Raw genomic sequence first — 23280 nt, forward strand, 5'->3', positions numbered from 1 at the left:
CCACCTGAAGATGCTGCGTTAATGCAGCAAAACTCGTCTGAATAAATCTAACAGCTGTTAGCAGTTTATTATGATCTCATGGGGACCTACAGATGACCACCTAATGAACCTATTAAGTACGGAATTTAAGGTCTTTGTGAATAGTTCGAAGCATACGCATGTGTGCAAACTCATCACTGATGTGTTGTAACACAGTAATACACTGTCATTAAATGGCACTAGTTTCAGTGTCATTTGCATTTTTGTTTCCTTTGTTCATCCAGTGAAAATACTTCCATATTTTGCAAGTAATGTCACCAAACTGCAATTTAAAATTGCACCTTAGCATGTATCAAGTACTGCAACTGAAAATAGTTCATTACCACAATACTTTCAATTTTGCATAACAATTTACAGTTTGTATAGAATAAAAAATGCTTAATCAAATTAGCTCAGAATTTACAACAAAATGCCAGGTTCATTCATTTATTTGTTTAGCTGTAATAAATACAAAGAATGAAATACAATGTATTTTGATACAATTTATTACTGTATCCAAGACAGTAAGATGACAATTTACAAAATTTTAAAATGAAGTTCGTATCTCACATTTCTGTCAAGTGTCAAATATCCTAAATGAAGTTCAAATGAGGTGTTTTGATATTTGTACAGCCTGAATGACAGCCTGATTTTCCTCGTAATGAACTGAAATATTTAGTATTGCAAGAACATCACATTTCTGTTTTTGATAAAACTATGCAGTGATAAACTGATTACATTCAAAGAAATTACTATTCAACTACTGAAATGCTTAAAAGCTACACATAGTTTCAGCAGTCTTACAGGCACTATTCTTAAAAGTTGGAATGTTCTATCAATTATAATTGGAGACTCACTTTTACATAAATCGTACTTCTGCCCATCTGCTGTGCTTTCAAATAAATGAAGGGAACAACACATACCTCACACAACGAACTGGAAGGTTATATTAAATAACGTAAGATCACAAAATATTTACAATGTGTATCAGCAGTGTCATGATAATAGTGCACAAGTCAAAATAGTGACAGAACAAAAATAATTCAGTTCACTATGCACACAACACTACAATTACTTTTACTGAGATGTACACAATTTCTCACACACAAATATAACATGGAAAGTTAAGGCAAAGGAATATTTTACAGTCACAATTCTGATGAAGATCACCAGTTACTGCTCGATTTTCCAAATGATTTACTTCTTTCCTTAGAGTCATCTTTTTTCTGACCTTTAACTTTATTCAGAAACTTGTCCATTTCCTCAATGCTATTTTCTGGGGGTAATCTTGGGCCCTCTGATCCCCTATTTCGTGAACTCTTCTCTTCAGAGTCTTTCTCAGCCCATTTACCTTCGTAAGATTTACGGTCAACATAACTTGACTCTCTTGATGGTGGTCCACCTGGAGGTAATGGTGGCAACCCATAATCATCATCATCAACAGCTTCCCCTTCACTTAATGGTTCATCCCTAGATTTACTGGACGCTGCTTGTGCATCATCTTTCTTATTTTCCTCTGCAATATACTTATTTATCTTTTCTTTCGCTGCATCAACCTTCTTCATAGGATCATCGTCTTCACGGCTGTAGCTCCTCCTACCATCACTACTTCTGGATCGAGGTCTTCCCTCATAACGTCTGCTGTGGTAGTCTCTGTAACCAGAACTAGGTTTATAGTGAAAAAACCTAGGCCTTCCTCTCCCTCTCCCTCGATTGTTAAATGGCCTGTTCCCTCGACCGGGTCCATACTTTTGATGGAAATTCCTGTTCCCACGATTAGCAAAATTACTTCCACCACGTGCATTCTTGTAATTGCTCTGGAAACGAGGCCTGTAATATGTGCCACGATTACGTGGATATCGACCCTGAAATTTATTCATATGGTAATCGTGCCTCCTGCGACGGTCATCAGATTCACTTCTGCTACGCCTCCTGTAATCCTCAGACCGAGATCGGCTACGTGAATAGCGATCGTATGATCGACTGCGGCTACGGTACGAACGAGATCTTGAACGTGATGCTGAACTACGATAATAAGATCGGGACCTTGAACGGCTACCATACCTAGCATATGATGCTGAGCGTGATCTTCTACCATCATAGGAAGCAGATTTAGACCTGTTCCTATTCTTTGGATATGAACGAGAGCGAGACCGTGAGCTATTACTGCTAGAAGCACGACTGTACTTTGTTCGAGAGCGAGACCTGCTACGTGATGATTCACCAGATGAAAGCCTTCTACCAGGACCTGCACTAGATGAAGCTGCAGTTGGTGTCTGTTGTGATGTAGGAGTAGGCTGCTGTTGCTGTGGTTGTTGCTGCGGTGGTTTCTTTTTCTTTCGTTTCTCAGAAGCATTGGAATCTGTATCACTATCAGTCCTTGGGCCCTTGGCTTGTGAACTGGAGTTTGCTAACACTGGTGTTGTCTTGCCTCTACCTGATATGGTGAATGATGTCTTTGGGGGCATACCAGGTGGCAGGGGAGGGAGCTCATCTGATTTTTTTTCTGAGGAACGAGATGAGTTTATTCTAAAACCACTCTGAAACTTATCCATAAACTGTTGCGTTTTAGTAATAGAATCTTCTCTTGCTTCCTCTGAACTTTCTTTCTTAGGTTTTTCTTGTACAATCTTTTCAGCAGTTTCTCTGGATTTCCTGGCACTGAACTTTTCTTCCGGTTGTTTCTTCTTGCGAACCTCAGCTTCATCTTCACTACCTTCTTTATCATTATCTTTTAAGAAAATGAACCTCTTCTCTTCAATTTCATCCCATGGTTCCTTTTCAATTTGAGATTTGTCCTTTTTCTTAATTCTGTAAAACAAAAGACAACATAAAAATTCTTGCAGTTCTCATAAAATGAACAGCATTTATTAAATTCAGTAAATTGAACATACTGACCAACAAACCATATACATATGATTTAAACACATAATCAATTGCAGCAACTCTCACATGAATGTACTAAAGCGTGGACAAGCCGTTGATTGTAACTTCTACGAAAAGTAGGAATTAAAACTTTGAAGAAATTTCACAAACACAGTTCCAGATTAATTTCTACACAGTATTTCACACAAGCCAAAAAGACGAATGAGATGTGAAAACTCCCTTGTTCCACTGTACTACAAACACTATCCTAAACTGGAAAAAGGAACAAGGAAATAGTCACATCATCAGAAACAAGGTTCATTTCATTATAGGACAGTTCTACAGGATAGTTGCTGGGAAAATGATGCAGTTTGATGCCATGATATTAAATCCGGCAGATAATATTATGAAGCTTTGCACAGTGTTGCAATTTGAGTAGACATATATCAGAATTCGTAAGTCAGAACACAACAATGCCAATGCACAAAATTTAGCTCTTAAATAGGAACAGAGATACAGCTCAAGCAAATCACGAACTAGAAACCTGTCATTTCTGCCACAACACATATCATGTGAGAATTATAAAAATTAGAGAACATAAAAATGTATACAGAGCTTTCACAATGATCTATCTTTAAGCTTGCATGTAATATATGGAATTGGGGAATATTACTTTTGTACACCTGGTAACCTGTCACACATTTGGTAGCTTGCGAAGAACAGATGTGGACATAGATGTATTATGTCCTAGCTAAGGTTAGCATCAAACAAAGGCAGTCAATATTAGCCAATGTATATGACATCAGTTTAACAAATCATGTCACTAGATCTCACCAAGTATGAGCTTTTTATCAGCATAGGGCCTACATATCACAACGTTTCATTGATTTTGTCAATCAACAAGTAGTGTAGTTTCCAGAAACAACCATTCTTTACACTATTAGAAGGTTTGTAAGACTTCAATGTCAAGTAGATAATAAGTGTGTGAAAATGGTCATTATGTATTATATGAGATATCCCAGGGACATCACGAAAACTGCAAATCAGGTGTCTTTTGTGTCAAGATTTTCCCAGTTGTAGTTAATGGGAAGCCATCAACACTACCACGCATCTTTCCATAGAAATTGCAACAGTGTCTTCTTTACAGTTGGATTTTTAATGCAATTTGTGATTAAGATGGAAGTACTTGAGATTTTTGTCAAGAATAGGAAAATAAATTTACTACTGCTTGTTTGAACTAAGAAGCCAAATGGTCTGCTGGAGCGATGATGGGATCACATGTACCATCATGATTAAGTTACTGTAAGTTACTGCTGGTCAGCCAAGGACACAATTAGTTCCAAGGAAGAAGTTGCTACAATGAGGCTTCAATATTATTACTGAGTATTTAAAACACACAATAATTAATTTTGATGATGCATGTACGCATGGCCACATACCTAGTGTTTGTTGAGCCAATCTGTATCTTCCATTTCGAAGGCATGACTGTAGCGGACTCTGGTGTTGCTTTCTCCTTTGAATTTGCTGGTGGTGAAGGTGAGTCTGCAAACATATCCATCTTTTTCTTTTCTGCAGCAAAAAGAATTATTTTGTATACAAATATGATCACTACTAATAAAATTGATATATCATAATTCCATAGTGAATTAGGATTAAGAAAGAATGAATACATATCAGAATGCTGTGGTCAAACAAAAACATTACAATGAGGGAATGAGGTTATCCTAACAGAAGTGTGAAAGTCTTCTGAAAGCAACATATATGGGAGCAATCAAAAACTGTACAGTCCAGAACTGGTACATCAATGAAGCAATATCTCCATGAGCACAGAGGCAATCATCCACGGGGTTGAAGATACCTGTTTGGTAGAACACCCTGTCCTGCTGCACGAAGGAGTCCGTAACTGCCTGCTGCATATCCATATCCAACAGGAATGGTCAACCCTTCAAGGCCTTTTTAACGGATCAAAGGGTGATAATCACATAGGGAGAGATCAGGACCTTAGGGTGACTGCTGAAGTGTATCCAACTTCAGTTGCAGTTAACTTCTGCATTACACTTGCAATATGGGACCTGAATTCATCATGAAGGAGCGCACCCCTTGACGCACCTTCCACAAAGGTTGTTTTCGACAGACATGCTGCCCCAAACACATTCTCCTTTCTCCAAAGCACGCCCATTGGCGTTAGTCATTCACAGCCAATAAAATAACAGCACAATGGTCCTGTCTGAACTCATTTGGCAATAACGACACTATAGTTCATGTTACCACATTTTCCACACACACACACACACACACACACACACACACACACACACACACACACACACACACACAGACAGACACTGAAAAGACACAAATGCCACACTAATTCATTGCTCACATGTTGGTGCTTGAATACCGGCAAAGCATGTACGCTGCAGAATTGCCCTGAAATGGAAACTTTTTGGAATGGTTCTTGATTGCAGCATGTAACTTGACACCAGCCAATTGTAAATTAAGATATGCGCTGTACTGTTCCTTGAGAATTTTTGTTTTTAGTTCTCAGCTTGTATTCCAATCCAGGCAGACAACAAACAAGCGTTCGAAATTAAATGCCTGTAACAGCTTATAGCATATTTATGTATTAAGTAAATAAAGAAGTAAGTACTGTTGACCAAATTATAGTTTCAGGAATGTAGCACAGACTTTAATACAGCAGCAAACAAGAGAATGTACAGCTATGTAGCCAGTTCTATCTTTTCACAGAAACTGGCAGTAGGTTTTACATAATAAGTTCATCAACCCCTATCCTCCAACACCCATGAAACAACACATCTCTTCGTATCATTTACCTTTTCCTTTTTAATTCTGTGCTTTGAGAATTACAGTGTATAAAATAACTGAGGCCAATCTTTGTAACACCAACAACAGTCCTCCTACAACTGATGTTGCGAAGTTTTGTATTCTAATATTATTAATGCCAACATGATTAAAACCGTTTCTTCTTATTACAAAGGAACACACATTTCACCTATGTACATCAAGTCTTACCTCTTGCTCTTAATGTTTCTTCTACTTTTGCCTCTTCATTGTGAACAAAAACAACTTTTGGTGATGCATGTTTATTTTTCCCCGGGCTGGAGGAGTGCCTCTTCTTTTCTTTCTCACCTTTCTCCTCACTCCTGCAGAAATAAGAACATAAAGACTTAAAATGTATGAAAGTAGTAGGGCCACATTTGCATCAGAAGTGCACTTGTCACATTTATGTAGACTCTACTTTTCAACATTCACAAAGAGGTATAAACTGAACATGTGATGAGTATAGCATACAAGGAACATAAATTTTTAACATTTCCTCCAGAACAGGATTTCACTTCATCAAATATGCAACAACCAAGTTTCTGTGAAATAGCGCCAACATTTATGAATACATAGTTTCAATACAATATGCTAATTTGTTTCCATGTTGTTATTAACTGCAACAATAAACTCTTTCAACTCAAAAACCATTGCAGATAGTTCCACACCAAATACCTAAAACACTACAAACACATGTAATATTTAAGAGCTACTACCATAAAAATTTGCTGGGCCATAAGGCAAAATTAAACGTCACAATGACCAGTGCAGCATCATCACTATCTAAATACATTCGGAAATGATCAAAATTAAAACGTCTACAATAACCTCACACTACTGAACTTTAAAAATTAAAAATACAGAAGTTTATAGTATTCTTTCTCTCACCTTTTTGATAACCCAGTATCCTTCTCCACCTTGGCATAATAAGCACTTAACTTTGATTCCAAGTCTTCAAGATCAGGAAGGTTTTCAAGTCCAAGCAATCTGCAAAAACAAGACAAATTTTCCTCACAAAAACTCATTCCTTAATTTAAACGCGACGGCTGACAATCCATCACTATTTTACTACTTTCATGCTCACCTTTTTTTGCAGTGATAAAGAATCATCTAGTTAGGTTGTTATATATCTCAAGAACTTTATACGGCAACTGTGAGCAATAGTATAGCCCCCTGAATACCACAAGAAACAAAAAATTTAAAAAATAAACAAACCTCAAGTCCTTTTTGTCACTTCCTGATCCATACAGGAATTCTTCTTCATCATCTATACTTTTTCGTTTTCGTGTTTCGTCCTTAACAGTGAGCTCCTTCCTAATAGCATCTCTGAACTTCTTTGACTCCATCTGTTCTTCAAAATCTTTTATGTCAAATTTATCGGAGCGTTTGCTCCTATGTTTCTTCTTCTTCTCATGCTCTTCACGTTCCCTCTTCTTCTTCTTATCTGAAATAACCATTTATGAGCAAACATATTCTTTAGAATTATTTCTACACACAAAAAGGAAATAAATTTTTTGTGACGCATAGTATGTATCATCAAGATGGACACTAAGTACACATAATTATCTGATTCTGCAGAACAATTTAGCATCTGTATTTTAAGCAGAGTTTGCACCATGTTTAAAACAGGTTTAACAGATTGGTCACAACATTGTCTGGAGCTAGCACCAGAAGATAAATGTTTGCAACATGTTACAACACAGTAAAACTACCGCCATGTCTGTGTTGGTACGGATTGCAGGAAGCATTTTTGTCTGTCCTGCTGCCTATGTTGTGGTGTACTTCGCACAATGGAGTATTATTATCAATGTGTTGCCCAGAAGTGAAATGCACAAGACAACAGATATTCAGATTTATGACACCGAGGCAGAGAGGTTAATCTGGAAAGAGCAAAGTGCAAACCATAGGAACTCCAAGTTACACAAGTAGCAGTGACGCAGGAAAGGAACCGAGTTCTTTGCTAAAACAAGAGAGAGCAATTGTAGAACTTTGTCTTTGAGGTGGAAACAAATTTACAGAAGAGAACTGAGATATCATTAACAAAAGGGAGATCAACTGTAGAGTCCCCGACATGTTCCTTAGAACTGACTGCAACATTACTGTAGAAGAGACGTTAAATGTTGATAATGAACATGATTTGGTAAGGCTATACACTCTAAAGTAATGTAAATATTTCTAACAACACTGTCTGACCAATTCAGATCTTGCAGCATGTCACTCCCACCACACCTTCTGCAGTTTGTTGTTAGTCCACAAATGACTACTACACCTTTATCTCAGTCTGATTATATTTTCAATGGACATAGCATAGCACATGATTTAATGAACAATGTGAAAGGTTTGCCACCAGCTTCAGTGATGCGGACACAAACAACTGACACAGTTTCAAATATGCTTCCACTGTGTGTGTGTGTGTGGGGAGGGGGGGGGGGGGGGGTTGCAAAGAAAAAGTTTTGAATTCAAGCGTAAATGCGGCTTTACTGACAGCATCAAAATATTCAGTTCTCCTATGATGAGAGTACATTTCTGGGTCAATGTGCACAATAGCTGAGACCTTATCTTCCACACAACAGTAGACACCAGCCATAGAACATAATTTTAAGTACATATTTATATCAGTAACATAAGATTTAGAACATTATTAAGTAAATTAAAACATAAAAAATTCAATATATACCAAAGGACGGAACATGAACACACACAAAACAAATAACTGTGAAATACGACCCTTGAACTGTATCTCTTCAGCCTTGGCTAACTCAACATGCTTAGGCAACAAAAGAATGAACAATGATTGAAAATGTATTTAGTATAGATAAAAAATCTAGTTATGAAGTGCATCAGAAGGGTCACAATGGAAATGTGCAACCTTTCTGTGTTAGTTGTTCTTACTCCTCCTGGCAGAACTGTTGAAGGGAAGGAAGAGGGATGGAGTGAAAGGACTGGTGTAATTTAGGAAACAGGGAGAGTTAAGGAAAAGATGCCCTGAACCTCAGGCCAGGGGAGACTTAGTGTACGGAATGAGAGGGAGGGACTATTGTTGGTGCATGACATTTTCTACTCTTGTAGAGAGCAGGCACAAATGGTCTTTCCTTCTCATCCAACACAGTAAGATTCTGCAACTTTTCTTTAACTCTCCCCAGTTCCTAAACCTCACCAGTTCTTTTCCTTCATCTCTCTTCCTTTTACTTCAATCCTGCCGCTATAAGAAACCACTGGCTCCAAAATCTTGTATATTTCCATATTTTTACATGCGTTTCCTCCTGCCACCACTTTGTGAGATTTTTTAAGCGTGCTACAAAGGGAATGAACAGCCTTGCAACTAAAGAAATTCTACAGAAACAGCTCTTATTTCACACTACAGTAATTTAACATTTTCAAAGCTGATGGTGGCTGTCTAACAACAACTTGCAATTTTGGAGGAGGGTGTGCAGGATTCACGTAACATTTTATACTGAAATGGACAATGCAGTGCAATACATTCTTCTTCAAAGTTTGTTACTCTTAAAGGTCCTTTCCTAAGATTATCTTCCTTTTGATCTACCAGTCCGAGTCATTCTCATACTGTTTATTGTGTCTCTCACTTTCAGTGTTCCTGTTTCTGCTGTGGATGAGTTAATACTGGAGAACTTCAATAACTCTCACATTATTATTTACATTGCTATAACCTGTGTCAATAAATGAGATGTCAAAACACGAGCTTAGGTCAGTATTACACTACCATATTCTTTGTCAACATTGTAATGTCAAATATTTATTGTTATGTCAAATATTAATGTCAAAGATATTTGATAGTGTAATACGGAACTTTGCCAAATCTCGCCTTTCGCCAAAGAAATATGACCAAATCTAGGCTTGATCACAAAAGTTGTTTTTGCCTTCCGTCCACTGCAATATGAACTGTAACCACTTGGAGCACTGACATCGCTGGAGATATTTGACTTCTGTAGTGTGTTTATAAAAATTGTTGAGAAGTTAAGTTGGCGTGTTCCTTCAACTCTTTTTTAATGTCCTTGCCTCAACTGGAGTGGGAGGTTGGCAAGAGGCACAATGCATGCTATTAATCTTGTGATGATGAGCAGGTGGAACACGCCGTAGGCGACTTCATATCCACAATCGCAGCTACAGCCATCCACCTCTATATCCGGAAACATCCAGGCAGCCTTTCAGCAAGCCGTTATAGAGGAGATGGACATCTCTAAAAGAAATTTATTTTTCTTAGCTTTCAATTCTACTTAGTCTACTTTTGAACTCTGGATGCCGCGAGTTAAAAAGTACTTCATCTGTTTTGCAATTTTTATCAATTTTACAGCTGTTGTAAGACTAATTCTATAAATTAAATTATTAAAAAATAAAAATAGTTCTTACTGCCCATATGGTGTACAAAACATTTATTTACCTTAAGATATTCCTCCTCTACTGATTTAGAAATCGCTTCACATATTTCTGGAATTATTTTGGTTAATGTGAAATGTGTTTAATTAGAGTGCTGTATTGTAAGCTAGAGTAGCTCTCTCATGTATCAAGAAATCATATTATTATAGTGAGCCTGTCTTCTGCACATACAGCATTTGTCAACTGAGTATTCTGTTCTGTAATATGAGAAGCCACTTTACTGAGAAACTACTGAAATGCACTCCAAGACTTGACGTCCGCCACTTGCAGCTCTAATAATATATTTTTCAGAACACTTTTATTAACTCGCCACAAAACCCAAGGCTTCACCTAAGTATGTTTCCTTTTCTTTCCACTGCCTCTCTTCCAAAAGCACACACAATGCAACTGTGGTACAAGCAACTGCAGCACATAACAGGTTGTCGTCCGCCATCTTGAACATTGACAAAAAATATGACAAGTGTAATACCCCTCTTTGGTGACACATTACAGATCTTTGATGAATATTTGAACATATTTCTTTGTTAAAGAAATATGATAGTGAAATACTGGGCTTAGACTATCCAAAAAACAGGTCTGCAACGACTGCAGGGAACACTATGCACACTAGACCATGATCCATGTTCACAGGTGATCATCTCAGCATGGCATTGACCACACGATCTATGGCTCTATCGTCAGCGCCCCACAGTCTGGGATTAACTGGACAGGAAATCAAAAATTGCATCAACAATATGTCTGCAGTGCAGTAGGGGAGGGCAATACTATCAGCTTTTGGACTCAGATTATGCTGCTCTTATGTTTCATATTTACATAAACACCAACTTTTATCGAACTTCTGAAACATTTTCATTGCTCTGACATGTTTACCAGGAATTCTTGTCACATGAGAGAGAACACACTTTCTATATAATTAAGTGTTAGTTAAAGAAAATAAAACAACAGCTCTAATACTTACTCTTCTCCTTATCACGGGACTTCTTTTCCTTCTTTTTCTTCTTCTTTGATTTTTCCTCCTGAGCCTTCCTTTCCTTTTTCCTTAAACAAACGGTTACCATGAATATAAGCAATTACCTTGCAACTGATACATAAATTTATAAAAATCAAGTAGAACAAAGGGAAAGAATTTGCATTACAATTTTCTGCTGCTTTATTTCATGAAGATAAATAATATGATAAGCACAAATGAAACGTATAATCATATTTTCATGTAACTCTTGTAATAAACTTTTAGTCATAGTTACACTATATGAAAAGGTGTGAAATTCTGATCTTCACAAAACAAATTAATAACAACTTGTGCATGTGAAATTATGAAATAGTAAATTAGTTCTCACAACCCTGTATATGAACTCATTTGCTTGCCTGTACTAACTGGCAGGATACTTGTGATTCATTTGTGGACGAACATGTTTTAAATGTTACAGTACAATATGTGTTGAAGTTTCTTTGCTGAAATAGAGCTGAAACAATCTTACACTCTTAACAATCGAAAAAATTCTTTTCATAACTTTGAACTTCATGGGAAACAACTGAGAAATTAACTTTTTTGCCAAACTTCGAGACTTAACTTATTCCATAACTATATTATCTGAATTACATGTTCTACACCTGACTACTCAGCAAATCACACTGAAGTGCCTGGCAGAAGGTTCATCAAACCACATTCAAAACAATTCTCTATTTATTACACTCTCAAAGAGCATGTGAAAAAAAATCTTTATCTTTTTGTGTGAGCTCTTATTTCCATTATTTGCTTGTGATGATCATTTCTCCCTGTGTAGCTCCTCAGCCTCAATAAAATATTTTAACATTTGGAGGAAAAAGTTGGTGACAAATTTTGTGAGAAGATCCTGCCACACTCTCCCCCCTATTTCTCTAGAATACTAAACGTGCTGCCCTTCTTTGAACTATCTCAATGTACTCCCTTAATCGCATCTGGCAAGGATCCCACTTTGCACACCAGTACTTTAAAATAGGACAGGTAAATGTACTGTAGGCAATCCTCTTTAGGAGATCTGTTGTTTCTTTCCAGAGTTGTGCCAATAAAATGCAGCATTTGGTTCGCCTTCCTCACAACTCTTTCAAGCTGATTAGTCCCTTATAAACTTTCTTCTTCTTCTTCAAAGACTGAAAACAATGAATTTGTTTATAAGTAACTTTTCCGCTACCAATCACGATTTTCTTCCATCCAAGTTTAACACGACACATTTTGGGAAATGATTTCCATTGTCAAGTGTTTTTTCCCTATGTACTATTCCATTTTTAAATAATGTTTTCAATATGTGAGGTTCTGGTTTGTTTATTTGACTTTACAGCAATATATAAAAAGATACAAATATGTTGCAATAAAATCAACACAATAAAGCCGAACCTCACAGATGGAAAACACTGTGTAAAAATTGCACAGTACAAAGAGAGAACATGCTTAAAAATGGGAATCATTCCCCGAAATACGTCATGTAAAATATGAATAGAAGAAAATGTGATTGGTAGCAGAAAAGTTATTTATAAACAAACCAAACCAATTACAATTTTTTCGTAATTGTAATTCCTAGCCATTTGGTTGAATTTACGGCCTTTAGATTTGATTGATTTATCGTGTTACAAAGTTTAACAGAATCCTTTTAGCACATATGGATGATCTCACGATTTTCAGTGTTTAAAGTCAATGTCACAATGAATATTTAAGATGAATTTTTTCCAAGTTTCACTTTACGACAGATGCATTAAGTTGCATGGAAAAATGCTTATTCTGACGATTGAAATAGCACTTTGGAACGCAATCAATGAAAGAGCACATGCGAAAGATAGTTCGATTAAGTTACAAAATATTAACTAAGAAGTGAGGTGACATCGAAAACAATTGAATCGACATATATTAAAAGAGCAGAAGTCCACTGAGGCCAACTTTCAGTAAAATGAATAAAACTGTCTCATTCTGAAAATATTGGAAAATGTTCAATTGGATGGTACATATCTGTAGAACTAGTGGTCAGAGAGATACTTAATAAGAATATATAACTGTAATTCAAGTTCTCTATTATAGATACATTTTTAAAGATCGAGTACTACTACCCTTTTTAACACATCACAAAGAAATCAAGTCAATTTTCTTTAGCTTTACTAATGGATTATGGAAACACAAAGGTTTTTTTACGACAAACCAAAAAGGTTCACGTCAAACGAAACTTTTATTACATGAGAAGGTAATTAAAGTATGAGAGATATTTCAAGACAAATCAAAAGCCTTCAAGAAACAGCATCATTTAATCAAAAAAATGGCTCTGAGCACAATGGGACTCAACTGCTGAGGTCATTAGTCCCCTAGAACTTAGAACTAGTTAAACCTAACTAACCTAAGGACATCACAAACATCCATGCCCGAGGCAGGATTCGAACCTGCGACCGTAGCGGTGTTGCGGTTCCAGACTGCAGCGCCTTTAACCGCACGGCCACTTCGGCCGGCATCATTTAATCACTGTATGCAATTGGTTAGCCATCTAAAGTAGGCCACCAGAAGGCAATTCCGAAAAAAATCATGAAATTGGAAAGTCTCCTGAGCAGATTTTGGCTGCTTCTGTGTTTCCACAGAATACTGTTTTTTTGCTAGTAGCGTGACCACCAGTCTCTTGCATGTTGAAGGGGCCATTGTCCAGACTGCTGCCCTCTTAAATTGCCAACCTCAGAAACCTGTACTTGTCAACTGCCATTAAGCCTCCAGAAAGTGGGTGACAAAGGTCCTTTCAGCATTAAACAATGCAGCTGCCCATGTTGAACCCGAAAAGGCAAACAAATAAAAATCTAATAAACACAGAATACTGCCTTTTTAACATTCAGTAATTCAATTTTCTTGCAAAAAATTACTTCACACACCTGAAGCCCCACCCCACCCCTGCAGCTTGTCCTCAATATTAATTCTCTAATTTACTTACTCTTGTGATTTGAACAACACTTCTGTAGCATAAAGAAAGAAGACAAATTTCCACAGAAAACCATACAATACAGAGTAACATTAATGATTTTCTAACTGGCATACGGACAGATTAAGACGAGTCATCAACTTACCATCGTGCAGATTCCTCCAAGAATTTTCGAACCTTTTCTTCATATTCTGAGTCTCCTTTAGTCTGTTCCAAAAATCTACAAACTCTCTGCTCGTAATCATCTTTTTCATATGATTTTTGCATACTGGTATCTTGCACAACCTGAAATGCTGTAGAATAATTTACATTTAGTAATGATTATCAGTGGAAAATCTGTACGCTAAGCAATTACACTAAGACCGTCGTGATAAGCTTGTTTATGAAACGAAAGGAAAAGAACTGTTCAAACCAACAACACAACTGTTGGACTTATCTCTACAAAATTACATTCAGAAATCCTGAAAAAATTGTTTTCTAATACCTACACATGTAGTCATTAACACATGCCAGTTCTGGGAAACATTTTATGCACCTGAAAAGGATCAACAACTGCTTAAAGACATTTTGACAAACAAAATTACTCTAACATTGAAGAGCAAAAATAACAGTTTTTAGACACGGACAGAAAAGATCACTGGATAACTGTTGCTATGATAACATATATGCAAATGGTGAATGGCTGGAGGGGCTGCTGCATCTGTTAAAATGTGTCATTGTATAAGTCGTAGTTGTTACTGCACTGTGATATTTTTAAATGTATCTCACATTTTTCGTGACAATATGTTTCATCATTTTAGACTAGCAGCCTTCCATGGGATCTGTGACCATGTTGTCATTAATGATTATACATATTTTGTCCACCGAAATTTTTTTTACCTGACTCCTCATGCCGTGTTTGCATTATCCAGTCGCGAGACAGTATTACGAATTAAGAAGCATATATTACATTAAATCCAATTTAACTTCTTCATGGCATACCCAGTATTTTTGTCACTCCTACTTATTCAATTACAATGTCAATGCCCAAAACTGGATATGGCAATACAAAACGTTACAAGGTAAACAATTTTTACCAATAAGTGGCATTAGTGACATTATCATAGTGCCTATGACATCTAGCATATGAAACATGTGTCATCTCAGAACTGACAAAAGTAATTTATTTTACAAAATACCTTTACAGGCCTTCAATACAACATCCATTTCTGCTTATGACAGCTTCTCAACATTTTGGCAACTTCTGTATTCTGGATAGGGCACTCTCATTGTCAAGCTATCTAATTACGCGGGTCGCATCATCATCATCATCAGTTGTACCCAAACATTTTCCACAGAGTTGTTCCTTCTTCAAATAGGGAAACAAATCAAAGTCTGGTGGGCTCATATCAGGACTATATGGTGGGCAGGGAAGTATTTCCCATCCACATTTGTCGAGGTTTCTTTCACTGGTAGGGCATTATGCAGTCTTGCATTATCACACTAAATGAGGACACCAGCTGCAATCACGTAAGGCCTCCTTTGACGAATTTTCACTCGCATAACATTTTGCAGAAAGACTTTTTAGTTCGCTTGGGCATTCTGTTTGTAGATATAACACCATTCATGTCATACACAAAGATCATAATCAGTTTCACCTTTGATTGTTGGTGGAGGAATTTTTTTAGGTGTGGAGACTGAACTTTTCCATTATGATGACTGACTTCATCTCTGGCTCAAAATCTCGTATCCAGGTTTCAATTGCAATTGCGACCTGCTTTCTGCTTATCACCCACATCATGTGGAACCCATCTGGCAAAAACTTTAATCACCTTTAACTTTTGATTTACGATTCTGTCAACTGAAGTGACAAAACAATCTGGCCTCATATCCAACTTCCTCACATGTTTTTGTCAATCGTCGCTCGAAATAATCTAAGAGCTGTAGTCTGTTGCAGATAATGGCCTTACACTTGTTGGGTTGTCCTCAGTGATAACCCGACCTCCATGGAAAGAAGCAGACCACAGTATATTGTGCTACAATCAATGACACTATTCCCACACACCACTTTCAAAGCACTGTAAATTTCCGTTGGGTTCTTTCCATATAGGTATCCAATTCGGATGTACGGAATGCTGGTCACTACATGTAATCCGAACTGACATGGCTTCAGCTTTCGTTTTAAAATTGAATTACCCACAACACAGCCACACAACCTGGCAAACATGTATATGACCATCACACCCAAAGTCTCGCTCACAAATTACATTAATTTCAACTTGATCATACCACCATAACAGTCGCACATGCACAGTACTTTTGAAATGGAAGGGCATAACTGTTACATTTCAAAATGTTAGAATTTGAATGTAGTATGTGACCACCTTGAGACACGGCACATTTATTTTAACTACTAATTAACGGCACTGTTGCTTAGTACACAAATTACAGAAGTTAATGCACCTAAAAGATGGTAGTAGGGGAACAAGGACATTTTTTGGAATTACAAAGGACCACTGCCACATGCAGCCTAGCAATCAATGATGCTTGTAGTATCTAAAGCATGGGTGACCCAACATTTCATCTTACCTGGACCACATTGTAACAAAATTAGTAAACAACTAATATACAGGGTGTTTCACAATGTTCCAACAATTTCAAATTGAACTAAATTAAAACTAATTGCAAAACAAAGCTGAACATTTTACATAAGGTACAACATTTATTCGGTTTACTTATGATATACGTCAGACAAATAACATCCATTCGCAGCTACGCAATACTCAAGGCATTTCACCAAGTTTTTGAACACATCTTTCATAATTGCTGCAGGAATTCTGGAAATTTCATTTTGAGTTTGATCTGTTAACTGTTCTAATGATTCTCATCCGCTATAGTACACTCATCTTCAAATAGCCCCATAGGTTAACTTCTCGCATGGTTGAAGTCAAGGAGTTAGAATCGAAAGTCAAACAGCTTTCGCAAAACCGTTCTAAGTGCTTGCAATTGCAAGGTTCTTTCTTTCTTTTTATCTTGGCGTGTGATCTGTTCACTTCTTGGGTCGCATTCATACTATCTTAGGGGCGCACACAGCCCGCACATTGGCCACCCCTGGGCTTGGCTAATTTATAATGTAAAAGTTATGACAGTTTCAGGTATTATAAGCTATGGTTGTATATCGCATCGATCCTTAGTAATTCCAATAAATATCCTCCTAGCACCTTTTAAAGTGTGTTAATTTTCTTTAATTTGATATACGATGTTTGCTGCTGCTACCACTTTACTGTAGTATACGCTTCTCAAGTCTGTCTTACATTACTGTCTTATGACACACATCTCATGATGGTGTAACTTTTTAACCCAAGTGTGTCATGAGAAGTTACATAATAAAAATTTTGGTGTCAAAGACAAGTGTATAATCGAAGAGCTTACGCACTTAGATTGAAAGGTTTTCATAAATACGTTCACAAGAAATGCACTTCCATCATGCTTATGAGCAAAATTTACAAGCAACTACCTCAATATCTGACAATACCTGGAAAATAAATTGTTTCTTCAGAAAATATTATGTTGCTCACAATTAATTGTGAAACATGAAGTGACAATAGTGAGTTTTTACGGCAATTAACAATAAATAGCTACAACATCTAAAAACTAAGTTCTTAAATTGACTAAACAAAGCACAATACACATTTTGAGAAAGTAAGTAGCACCAAGCACCAAGCACCTGGAACCTTAATGCAGAGCTTCCTTCAGAACAGTAACCTGTCGTCACATTATCTTTAACTGTATACAATCTAATCAACTCCAACAGTGTCCATTCATTCACGTAACATTCAAATTGCAAACTGTGTTTTTACTAAGACTGCATAACAATATTTGAGCTGTTATTCAGGAAAAAAACATGTTAGCCACCTTCTCTGTGTTTGGTACGTTATTCAATAATTACTTAACTGGATGAAGAACAGCATTATTATTCGATCAGTACAAAGGTTCTAGGAAAGTATTGCAATACAGATTTCTTTACTTAATTTTTTTTTTAAAGTAATTTTCACCACATTGAATACATCTCACCATCCTCCGAAACCAACCCCTAAACCAGTTCTCCCAAGTTTCTGTGGGAGTGAGGCACACTTGTTCCAAGCCCTTGGGTGGTCCTCCTCATTTGTAAACTGCACTCCTTTCAGCTTTGTTTTCACATGCGGCAACAGTGCAAAGCCACAAGAAGCAAAGTCTAGAGGGTGCTCAAGAAGTTTCAGTTCTGTACCCGAGACATATTTAGTGCTTGCTTTGGGATAGTGAGCGGTCGTGATGCAGGAACCTAGTGACCATTCTTGACTTTGATTGCAGGTTCTTCAAAGATTGGATAACTTTGGGTAGGCATTGCTCAGTGTATTACTTAGCTGTGACTGTCTTCCGCATCCATAACAACATGCTCCACAATTCTACTCTTTTTTTTTTTTTTGGGGGGGGGAGCAACTATCATTTTCTTCCTTACTTGTCAGAATTTTCTGACAGCTATGGGTGTGTTGTCTTCTTCAAAGACCCAAACTTTGTGTTGTGTTTTAGCATGTCATAATAGCACACCCAAGTTTCATCACCTATCGTATACTGAGACTGTCACTTAGAAAACTTCTCTAACATCTCCCAGCACCAAGTCACACGACGGCTGCTGTTCTGTCAATCTATGCGGCACACAGAAACAGCAAAGTTTCTTTACTTTAAAATGATCATACAGTGTTGAAAGAACCGCTAGTGCATTTAGCCCTAAGATGTCCTTTATATGCTTACAGGTCATTCACCTCTTTTTCGTCTAGCATTTTCCTCACAGCATCAACGTTTTTCCTCCATGACTGATGATCGTGGCCTTCCTGTCCCCTCAGCATCCTCCAGAGTGAAATTTTCTCTTTGGAATTCTCTGTACCACCTCAATATAGCTGTACAATGAGGACACACATCACAGAGTGCAAACGTCATTTCTTCAAAGCATCTGTCTATGTTTAAACTACATGCAAAGTTGTAACATAACACTGCCCGAATCTCATTTCGTGACCACAATGTCATAGCAAGCACTTCTAACTAACTTCGCTAGTGAACAACTATGCCCACAGACACCACAGCGGCTAGAATGCAAGTACAAAGTATTCTCAGAATACAGCAATAATCAGCCTACTGCAACTTATTGTTGCATTGTATTGCTAAACTTTCCTAGTACCCTTTGTAAGTGTAGTTAATGGCCAGTTTTTTCAGACTGAAGAAGACAACCATGACGAAAGTAACTGACCATCATCTGAATGCATCAGGACGATGCTATAAATGCATGCAGAAATCCTCAATTTAGTTAAAGGGGTAACTTTATACTGACGTACGCCAACCAGACCCAGCGTACTTCTAAGGTAGGCAGGTGGGGAGAGGTGGGTATCGAGTAAGAGATTAAAGTGATGTTAAGGACAACATACTTAACTAGTGAGTTGTATGCTGTCAAATCTGTAAGGGAGGTACCTCCACCTCCATCAGGAGGCGTATAGGAGGTTCAAAGAAAGGCAGCGGCTGAGAGGAACTTGTGAGACATTTGTTTAAGCTGGCATGAATGAAGTATCATGCAGACACTTAAAATGGCAGTCTTAGGTGGGGCATGTTTTGAACTATGTTTGCATAACATACTGGTACCACAATATTACTGTACCTTGGTGAGGGAGAGCTTTGGCTGGTTTATTGTGAGCAACACACAATTGTGATTATGCAAAACTGACCTGAAAGCATTGGTCCACCTGTATTTATTTACTATAAACATCACCCCTCATTTTCAGCAATGGCCTAGTGCAATAATAATGTGGTCGAGAGTAGATGCCGGACCTGACCACCATGTTTATGACACAGGCAACCTTGGCAAACAACTGCACTGTAGCTGTTAAGGAATGCCTTGCATGCTCCACTTTGCCCTGTGTTGTGTGTTACTAATTTTTCTTCACATATTTTGAGCAAAGCGAAGGGACTAATCCCGATCTTTGACAGAAAGAGTGTACGACACAACAACAGTAGATGCTAACAATCCCTATACCCATCAGGACAGTTCTGCTTTTGCAGCAGCACAGAATACTGGTACAGGCTGCCAGCCCTGTGGGGGCAGGATTCCTCACTCTACTGACCTCCCCTCAGACACCTTAGTTCTAACATGATATCGTGTCTGCACTCTAGCCATGTTTGCTTAGTTAGCATCAAAACTTGGTCCTAGAAAGTAGTACATCTATACTACTAGGTTACTGAAAGTCCAGGTATGAGTGGACTGTTTAGCAATGGCAGAAGAGCCCTGCAAGGTTTAATAAAAAAATCTGGTTAAAATTACTTGGTAGTTGACACTTCACACAATGAAGCTGCCTTCCTCCAATCAGAGCACTCAACACACAGCTGCCAACATATTGTTTTTGTTGTGGTTGTCATGCATGATGAAATATGAAAGAAAAGGGGCAGACGCAGGATTCAAAAGTGCAAACACACCAGAAAAGAAAGCCATGCAACGAAAAGCAGTTGAAGGACAATTGTAACAATTTGTGTGCAATGCTAAGAAATACTTTGAGAGGCAGGCGGAAAATGGGGACCTCTCCTACCTGTTTCAAACATAGCCACACGCAAAGCAGCCACACTTTAAGGTTAGTGAATCGACCATACTTTGTATTGGTAAAGGAAAGAATGAGAAGGAAAGAAGTGAAGCAGAACCCTCGTCTTCACATGCCAGGCAAGAAGAGAAGTATTGAGAAACACATAATTGCAAATCTTGATCCTCGCACACAAGAAGCAATTCAGTGTCAAAGCAGATGCCTGCCTACATCAGGTAAGCTTTGAACGACATTTCACGAGGCTGAACAACTTGAAGGCAGCAAATAAACTTTGTGAATGGGTCTGCAGAATATGAGTCTAAATACAAAAATATTTCAGGCCATAAAATGTTGATGCATGGTTGTGCAGATTTTTGTATGAAATTGTCTGAAATGATGAAACACGGGTGAGCACAGGTTACTGTTACATTAAGGTTGGAGTGACAACAGAAGTAGAAGGTACGGCACTCATAACTGGCAAATATGGTATAGTATTCTTTGGTATGCCAGTATCTACCAGGACTTTATTCGTGGCTGGCAACTGCTTTTCAGATTGAAGTAACCATCAGAACAGCAGGAGGAAATGAAACATTTTCAAACTGGCTCAAATACATGTTGTTACCAAGTTCAGAAAATCTATCAGTAATTATTCTCGGCAATGCTCAATACCATTCCGGGTAAGACTTCAACACTGTCCTCTCGAAAAGACGACATTGTTCATTCGTTGACAACTCAAAGTTAGTGTGAATGACACACTGAAAAGAATAGGATCATTAAAACTCTTTTTCCTTTATAGGCCACAATTTCCAACACTTTAACGATGAGGTAACTTCCAAATATGGACAGAGCGTCATAAGACTACCATCTTATCACTGCCACTTATAAGCAACTGAACTGATTTGGGGGCAATGGAAAAAAATCGCCAAACTAGACAAGAGGTTGGTTGTGATGTATACAAAGAGAGTAACTGATGAAGTGTGGAATAATGAAAGTCAGATCCTGTTACAGAACTTCTTACTGCTTCCAGCAGCTGCTCATCCACTTCAGAAAGTTTCAGTGCCTCTGTAGTGACTGGTATCTACCATCTTTCAGATAATGCAGCTGATTGCAGCTAGCAGTCAGTGAAAATATGGAGGGGGGGGGGGGGGGGGGGGAGAGAGAGAGAGAGAGAGAGAGAGAGAGAGAGAGAGAGAGAGAGGCGGGGGACATTACTTTCTATTTGAGTATAGTTTCACCAACCCAATCAGAATGAGAAACAGTTTGCATTTAGTGCTCATTTCTTTTTGGAGTTTGCTCATGCAGGCTAACTTTAATCGCTATGAACAATGCAAGCACGATCAATGGTTTTGCCACCAAGTTGTTGACCTCAGTTTTCTTGGATACATTGCACATGACAAGGCTGTGGTTATGTAACCAATTCAGCTAGCCAAAGAGCATCTCGCTTTCTCCTCAAACCTCAAGACCCGAAAAAACCCATCACACCTCAAGACAAAATAATAATAATGAAGTCAAGCACTGATGGTTTGGTTTTTAGTTGTCCTTGAGTGTAACATGTCTAAGATTCAATTCAAGCAGTCTTAATACAAAACAGTTTCAATAGGACTATACAGTAGTACACTTTCTATATTAATTTGGAAATTAGCAGGCCTCGCCATGTACAAGGTGGAATCCAAAATTTTCAGGGCTGGTGCTGCCATCTGGAAAGTACGAGTAGTAGATCTTTGCACCGCTAGGTGGCGAGAGCTGCATATCTGATGAGTCAGTGTGCAGAGTGGCATTCAGCTGGGAGGACATGTTGCGTGTCCACAGTGATTTTCATAATACTCTGTGTTTGGTGTGTGGCAATTTTACGATGGATCCACAAACAGAACTGCGCGTGTGTATCAAATTCTGTGCGAATCTCGGGAAAAGTGCTGTGGAGACCCTTGCAATGATTCAACAAGTGTTTGGGGGACAGAGCATGAGCTGTACCCATGTGTTTGACTAGTTCTCCAAGACACAAAAAAGAAAGTCTGGTGAAGAGCAACGTAAAGAGCATGATCATCGTTTTCTTTGATACCAAGGGAACGGCACACAAAGAATTTGTCCCACCCAACCAAACAGTGAATTCCATGTACTACTGTGACGTTTTACTACGGCTCCATGAGAACGTGCGGCGCCGATGGCCCGAACCTTGGCGTCCAGGAACCTGGCTGCTGCATCACAACGCATCCTGTCACACATCCTTACTCACCAGGACGTTTTTGGCAAAAAAAACAACATGGCGGTTGTACCCCAACCACCATACTCACCAGATTTGGCACCTTGCGACTTCGCGCTATTCCCAAAACTGAAACAAGTTGACAAGCCATCGGTTCGATATTCTAGAGAGGTTTCAAGAAGCATCGCTGGCCATGATAAACACCCTCAAAGAATAGGCCTTCCAGAAAAAGTTTGACCAGTGGCAGAAGTGCTGGGACCGGTGTGTACACGCGGATGGGAACTACTTCGAGGGTGATAGTGACCACTGCTCCAAAGGATTTTAACAGATGGCAGCATCAGTCCCGAAAATTTTGGATAGCACCTTGTATATGCAAAGAATGCAAAATATCTGTCAGCCTTGACCCATTTTATATATAAAAAAGTAAGTTAGTTACCAGAATAAATCACTGCAGGACAGATAT

At 38.1% G+C, this 23280-nt stretch overlaps 1 protein-coding gene across 4 annotated transcripts in view; it reads right to left on the minus strand.

The window, feature by feature from the left end:
- Positions 1–451: 451 nt before the first annotated feature.
- LOC124591625 (tetratricopeptide repeat protein 14 homolog) overlaps positions 452–23280 on the minus strand; it is an 88865-nt gene continuing 66036 nt past the window's right edge. For 3 of the 4 annotated variants that reach the window (XM_047131747.1, XM_047131749.1, XM_047131752.1), the window contains 7 exons: positions 14188–14335; positions 11078–11157; positions 6940–7168; positions 6613–6711; positions 5917–6047; positions 4323–4452; positions 452–2829 (listed from right to left, as the gene is read on the minus strand). In XM_047131747.1, coding sequence (XP_046987703.1) covers positions 1185–2829; positions 4323–4452; positions 5917–6047; positions 6613–6711; positions 6940–7168; positions 11078–11157; positions 14188–14335 — 2462 coding nt within the window. In that variant the 3' untranslated portion in view covers positions 452–1184. The remainder of the gene's footprint in view (positions 2830–4322; positions 4453–5916; positions 6048–6612; positions 6712–6939; positions 7169–11077; positions 11158–14187; positions 14336–23280) is intronic. The other variant, XM_047131750.1, reaches the window with a different exon arrangement.

Source organism: Schistocerca americana, chromosome 2 (genome assembly GCF_021461395.2).
Source record: "Schistocerca americana isolate TAMUIC-IGC-003095 chromosome 2, iqSchAmer2.1, whole genome shotgun sequence".
Taxonomy (NCBI): Eukaryota; Metazoa; Arthropoda; class Insecta; order Orthoptera; family Acrididae; genus Schistocerca; species Schistocerca americana.